The following is a 7,191-nucleotide window of genomic DNA, read 5'->3' on the forward strand; positions in this document are numbered from 1 at the left end:
GCTCGGCTCGCTGTGCCCCCCGCACCCCGCCACTCACCGTTGGTCAGGTGGTACTTCTTGGCGTTGCTGCGGAGCCAGCTGATGGCGAGGTGGGCGGACTCCTTCATGACGTCCCCCAGCTGGCCCGTCAGCGTCAGCTGCCCTTCGCCGTCCATCCGGCTGGCCTCCACGAACATGATCTCCCCGCCTAAGGGCGTCCACGCCAGGCCGATGGCCACCCCCGGCTGACTCAGGCGCTCAGACACCTGTGGGGGGGGTGGGTAGGTGACGAGCGAGTGTGCAGGCCACGGACCGCACCTCCAGGGCCGGCGCCCACAGGACGGGCGTCACGCTCACAGCCTGTGCGTGGCTTCCTGCCGGGACACGCTGAGCTCTCGGCGGCCTTTCTCAGGAGCCTTGTACCTAACAGTATCTGAGGACGTGGAGCCAGGAGCACATCTCACACACCCGCCTCCCGGGAACCAGCCGGTCTCCGCTGTCGGCCACCTTATCAGCCTGTGTCTGTAACACGCCCGATCCCAGCACTCGCCGCCATGGCTGTTTCAGGAAGCGGGAGCCTCCTCGAACCCACACCGAGGGAGTGGGCCTCCCTGCCAAGTCCCGGCTCCTCTTCGCTGTTACCGCCGCAGACCCTGAACTCCAGGCCCCTCCCCGGGCGCTGGGAGGCCTCCCTGCCACTGCAAACTCCACGTGCCACGCCCGAGATCGTGGGCCTCGCTGACCAGCCCATTAGGCAAACGTGTCCAAGCTACGAAAGCCCACGTGCAGGGGGAATCCCACTGACCCGGGCCCTCTGGGCCTCGGCATCTCCCACCCACAGAGGCCACCGGGTCAGCGCGCTGAGTAGAGGCCGGGCGCTGCCACCTCGGCTCGCTGTGCCCCCCGCACCCCGCCACTCACCGTTGGTCAGGTGGTACTTCTTGGCGTTGCTGCGGAGCCAGCTGATGGCGAGGTGGGCGGACTCCTTCATGACGTCCCCCAGCTGGCCCGTCAGCGTCAGCTGCCCTTCACCGTCCATCCGACTGGCCTCCACGAACATGATCTCCCCGCCTAAGGGCGTCCACGCCAGGCCGATGGCCACCCCCGGCTGACTCAGGCGCTCAGACACCTGTGGGGGGGGTGGGTAGGTGACGAGCGAGTGTGCAGGCCACGGACCGCACCTCCAGGGCCGGCGCCCACAGGACAGGCGTCACGCTCACAGCCTGTGCGTGGGCTTCCTGCCGGGACACGCCGAGCTCTCGGCGGCCTTTCTCAGGAGCCTTGTACCTAACAGTGTCTGAGGACGTGGAGCCAGGAGCATATCTCACACACCCGCCTCCCGGGAACCAGCGGGTCTCGGCTGTCGGCCACCTTATCAGCCTGTGTCTGTAACGCGCCCGACCCCAGCACTCGCCACCACGGCTGTTTCAGGAAGCGGGAGCCTCCCCGAACCCACACCAAGGGAGTGGGCCTCCCTGCCAAGTCCCGGCTCCTCTTCGCTGTTACCGCCGCAGACCCTGAACTCCAGGCCCCTCCCCGGGCGCTGGGAGGCCTCCCTGCCACTGCAAACTCCACGTGCCACGCCCGAGATCGTGGGCCTCGCTGACCAGCCCATTAGGCAAACGTGTCCAAGCTACGAAAGCCCACGTGCAGGGGGAATCCCACTGACCCGGGCCCTCTGGGCCTCGGCATCTCCCACCCACAGAGGCCACCGGGTCAGCGCGCTGAGTAGAGGCCGGGCGCTGCCGCTGACTCCTTCCCGGGGCTCAGGGTGAAATCCTGATGGTAAACGTGATTCTGGAGAATCACAGGGCAGCACGGAGGCTCCTGGCTCCGCCCCACAGGGAAAAGCAGATAAGGGGGGCGGTGCGAGAGGGCATCGCCAGGGAGGCGCTCACCTCCATCTCGTACATCGGGGGCCCGAGGATGTCCTTGAGGGCGTGGAGGTCGATCAGAATCGGCATCTCAGGCGGGAGGGCCAGGCCGGCGGCACCACTGTCACCGATGGGCTGGGGCTCCGTGTCCTCCGAGTGCTCTCTGCCGCCTGCGAGAGGCAGCTGCTCAGAAACCCTCGGACAGGCGTCGCTCACAGCCTGTGCGTGGGCTTCCTGCCGGGACACGCCGAGCTCTCGGCGGCCTTTCTCAGGAGCCTTGTACCTAACAGTGTCTGAGGACGTGGAGCCAGGAGCATATCTCACACACCCGCCTCCCGGGAACCAGCGGGTCTCGGCTGTCGGCCACCTTATCAGCCTGTGTCTGTAACGCGCCCGACCCCAGCACTCGCCACCACGGCTGTTTCAGGAAGCGGGAGCCTCCCCGAACCCACACCAAGGGAGTGGGCCTCCCTGCCAAGTCCCGGCTCCTCTTCGCTGTTACCGCCGCAGACCCTGAACTCCAGGCCCCTCCCCGGGCACTGGGAGGCCTCCCTGCCACTGCAAACTCCACGTGCCACGCCCGAGATCGTGGGCCTCGCTGACCAGCCCATTAGGCAAACGTGTCCCAGCTACGAAAGCCCACGTGCAGGGGGAATCCCACTGACCCGGGCCCTCTGGGCCTCGGCATCTCCCACCCACAGAGGCCACCGGGTCAGCGCGCTGAGTAGAGGCCGGGCGCTGCCGCTGACTCCTTCCCGGGGCTCAGGGTGAAATCCTGATGGTAAACGTGATTCTGGAGAATCACAGGGCAGCACGGGGGCTCCTGGCTCCGCCCCACAGGGAAGAGCAGATGGGGGGGGCGCGAGAGGGCATCGCCAGGGAGGTGCTCACCTCCATCTCGTACATCGGGGGCCCGAGGATGTCCTTGAGGGCGTGGAGGTCGATCAGAATCGGCATCTCAGGCGGGAGGGCCAGGCCGGCGGCACCACTGTCACCGATGGGCTGGGGCTCCGTGTCCTCCGAGTGCTCTCTGCCGCCTGCGAGAGGCAGCTGCTCAGAAACCCTCGCGCTCGCAGGCTGGAGGACGCGCCCAGTGGACGGCAGAGCCCGGCACCCACGGGCCAGCCCTCGCGCTGACGAGGCTCGGAGTCCACCGAGTGTCCGGGACTCGGGCAGAGGGGGGTCTCTCAGGAGCCCCCGAGCGGAACATTGTTGTCTGTCTCCCCATTAACGTGTGTGCACGGGGGCAGCTACCCTGCCTTTTTTTATTATTAAATATATTTTATTGATTTCAGAGAGGAAGGGAGAGGGAGAGAGAGAGAGAAACATCCGTGATGAGAGAGAATCATGGATCGGCTGCCTCCTGCACGTCCCCCCGCCCGCCTCCTGACTGGGGATCAAGCCCACAACCTGGGCACGTGCCCTGACCGGGAATCGAACCGTGACCTCCTGGTTCCTAGGTCGATGCTCAGCCACGGAGCCACCCGGCCGGGCTTGCCTGTCTTTAAACACTATATTCTATATTCTCACGCCAAGAACAAGGCCTGGCTCTGTTCAGCCGCTGGCCTCAGAGCAGGAGAGTCAAATGCAGCAGCTGACCTGGTGCGATTCTTAGTCAACAGGCCCCAGACGGCCCAGGCCCCTTCAGAGGGCCCACCGGGCGTCCGCCCCCGATCGGAACGTGAACTTGAAAACGACGGAGCCCATAGAAGCGGCGCCTCTTTCGTAAACACAGCTCAGCTCTGAGACGCCTCCCCACCTGCCAGGGCTCCACACGCCTCCCGCGGGAGCTGACCCTCCCCCCCATGGCGGCTCGGCCATCAGGAGGGATATTGCACGGCTGCCCCCTCCTCGGAGGAAGGGCGAGGCTTCCCCAGCCGCTGCCAGGACCCTGTGGTCCTCCCACCGCTTCCCTCTCCGGAGCAAGGGAGCGAGGTGAACGAGCGCAGGCCCCGAGCCGGCCCCGGGGAGCAGGGACAGAGGGATACAAGAGGGAGGCGAGGAGGAAGGACAGAGGGTGACATCTCCGGAAATCCAGGGGCTTTAGGCTGAGGAGGGGTCGCCACCCAGACTGACTTTTATGGAGCACCGTCAGGGTAAGACACTGGCCCGGGTCCTCACGGGTAAAATGAAAGCCAGACACGTGACCTTGAATCTCCGCCCCATTTCACCCGGTGCCTTGGGCAGACAGGGGAATCGGCTATCCTACATCTCATAACACCTGCGGACAACGGGCAGGCCACCCAAATACTGATCACGACCTGGATCTGCCAAAAAGTTACTCAGTTTTTAACATTTTTCATTAGTGAACGTTAATTATGTAACACAATTATTACTAACCGATTAACAATTTTTTTGAAAGTTGCATCGCATCCCACCAGGCTCCTGCAGATGGGGTGCGGGCTGTCCGCCTGGCGGCCCTTCTCCTGGCTCCTCAACGGTGAGTCGTCACGTGACAAGATGACCATCCACCAGGAAGCAGAGAAGTTTAACTGAAAGCAAGACAGCACTGCCTGGCCCGCTAAGAAAGTGACAGGAAACAAGCCTGGGACTCAGCGAGGGAGGCGCGGAGCCTGCGGGTGCTGCTCGTGGCACCGAGGCTGGTCCTGGGTCCACAGCCCGGAGAGGAGAGCCGCTGTGGCCCCGAGAGGAGACTCACACAGCCAGGCTCCGCCGCCTCCTTCCACGGCCCTTCCCTCCAGAGCCCAGCGCAGGCGGACAGGCTCACAGGGTCCCACCGCTGGGCCTCGCGGCGTAACGGGCTGGAGGCTGCGCTGCACTGCACAGGCTGCTATTCGTCCCGGCACTAAAACCTCTTCACGGAATATTCTGAAGCACATCCTTAAAGAGCTAGAGCTGTTAAACAGGCTGAGAGGAAGGGGATGGAAAATAAACCGAGGAGCCTGAGCTGCCCCCCCCGCCCCTCCCCCCCACACTGTCACTGGAGGAGGGGCTGCCGGGAGGGAGGGCGCCTGCAGCTGACCCTGCCTGGCGCGGGTGTGGGAGGAGTGTTACTAGGCCACTAGCAGTTACTTGGCAGAAAGGCTGTGTGTGAACCCACCAGAGGAATACGGTCTACACCTTCACTCTCCAGCACGAGTGTGTACACATGGACCCGGCACACGAGCGTGCACACATGCACCCGGCACACAAGCGTGCGTGCATGGACCCAGCACACGAGCGTGCACACATGCACCCAGCACACGAGCGTGCACACATGCACCTGGCACACGAGCGTGCGTGCATGGACCCAGCACACGAGCGTGCACACATGCACCCAGCACACGAGCGTGCACACATGCACCCAGCACACGAGCGTGCACACATGCACCCAGCACACGAGCGTGCACACATGCACCCAGCACACGAGCGTGCACACATGCACCCAGCACACGAGCGTGCACACATGCACCCAGCACACGAGCGTGCACACATGCACCCAGCACACGAGCGTGCACACATGCACCCAGCACACGAGCGTGCACACATGCACCCAGCACACGAGCGTGCACACATGCACCTGGCACACGAGCGTGCGTGCATGGACCCAGCACACGAGCGTGCACACATGCACCCAGCACACGAGCGTGCGCGCATGGACCCAGCACACGAGCGTGCGTGCATGCACCTGGCACACGAGCGTGTACGTATGGACCTTGCGCACAAGTGTGTACACATGGACCCGGCACACGAGTGTGTACACATGGACCCAGCACACGAGCGTGTATGCATGCACCCAGCGCACAAGCGTGTACGTATGGACCCTGCGCATAAGCGTGTACACATGGACCCGGCACACGAGTGTGTACACATGGACCCAGCACACGAGCGTGTATGCATGCACCCAGCGCACAAGCGTGTACGTATGGACCCTGCGCATAAGCGTGTACACATGGACCCGGCACACGAGTGTGTACACATGGACCCAGCACACGAGCGTGTATGCATGCACCCAGCGCACAAGCGTGTACGTATGGACCCTGCGCATAAGCGTGTACACATGGACCCGGCACACGAGTGTGTACACATGGACCCAGCACACGAGCGTGTATGCATGCACCCAGCGCACAAGCGTGTACGTATGGACCCTGCGCATAAGCGTGTACACATGGACCCGGCACACGAGTGTGTACACATGGACCCAGCACACGAGCGTGTATGCATGCACCCAGCGCACAAGCGTGTACGTATGGACCCTGCGCATAAGCGTGTACACATGGACCCGGCACACGAGCGTGTGCACATGGACCCAGTCCGCTTAGGCGTGAAGAGAAAGACTGGCTGCATTTATAAAAACGGCTGAGATTTTATGTTGTTTTGTTTTTCTCCGAAGCTGAATCTACGTAAAAAGTGGGCAGAGGGCTGAGACGTTAGTGGCTGTTATTCTTACAGGACAGAGAGCATGTGCTCAGAGCCAATGTGTCTGAGAGCCCCTCCTGGGAAGGCAGAAAGAGAAAAAGTATCTGCAAAACAAATCGGAAAGACCCGAATGTTTCCAGCGGCATAATCTGTGCTGTCAGTTCCAGGCTCATCTTTTCCAGAAAACCAGCTCCCAGCCAGAGAGTGTGCACTGCGGCGGACGCCGGCTCCTGTCCGGGCGGCCTGCATGCACCCAGCGCACAAGCGTGTACGTATGGACCCTGCGCATAAGCGTGTACACATGGACCCGGCACACGAGCGTGTGCACATGGACCCAGTCCGCTTAGGCGTGAAGAGAAAGACTGGCTGCATTTATAAAAACGGCTGAGATTTTATGTTGTTTTGTTTTTCTCCGAAGCTGAATCTACGTAAAAAGTGGGCAGAGGGCTGAGACGTTAGTGGCTGTTATTCTTACAGGACAGAGAGCATGTGCTCAGAGCCAATGTGTCTGAGAGCCCCTCCTGGGAAGGCAGAAAGAGAAAAAGTATCTGCAAAACAAATCGGAAAGACCCGAATGTTTCCAGCGGCATAATCTGTGCTGTCAGTTCCAGGCTCATCTTTTCCAGAAAACCAGCTCCCAGCCAGAGAGTGTGCACTGCGGCGGACGCCGGCTCCTGTCCGGGCGGCCGGGCTGCTGCCCTGCGCACTTCCACTGTTTTTAAAGGAAGTGGCTGTGGGTCGAATGCCCAGAAAAACCTTCAGACCAGCAAGGGAGTCGTTGACGTCCTTTCTGCCAATATTTTCTTCGTTATTCTGGGGGCGACAACAACCTCGACGTCACCACGTGCGATTTCTATCGGCAGGAACTGCTGCGATCGGGTGGGCATGGTGATGCGAACCATCCTCAGTGTCGGCGGGAGCGGCTGCGTAAACATGAGGGCTCTGTAGGCCGTTCCCATGCAGCCCCCACACCGCGACC

General features: G+C 62.2%; 1 protein-coding gene across 1 annotated transcript in view; it reads right to left on the reverse strand.

Moving 5' to 3' along the window:
* LONP2 (lon peptidase 2, peroxisomal) overlaps positions 1-7,191 on the reverse strand; it is a 195,725-nt gene that overhangs the window by 5,283 nt on the left and 183,251 nt on the right. Inside the window, exons 12-13 of the mRNA XM_014528408.1 lie at positions 2,745-2,890; positions 901-1,108 (exon numbers count right to left, since the gene is read on the reverse strand). Of these exons, the coding sequence (XP_014383894.1) occupies positions 901-1,108; positions 2,745-2,890 (354 nt within the window). The remainder of the gene's footprint in view (positions 1-900; positions 1,109-2,744; positions 2,891-7,191) is intronic.

The sequence above is a fragment of the Myotis brandtii genome, unplaced genomic scaffold (genome assembly GCF_000412655.1).
Source record: "Myotis brandtii unplaced genomic scaffold, ASM41265v1 scaffold633, whole genome shotgun sequence".
In the NCBI taxonomy this organism is placed as follows: Eukaryota; Metazoa; Chordata; class Mammalia; order Chiroptera; family Vespertilionidae; genus Myotis; species Myotis brandtii.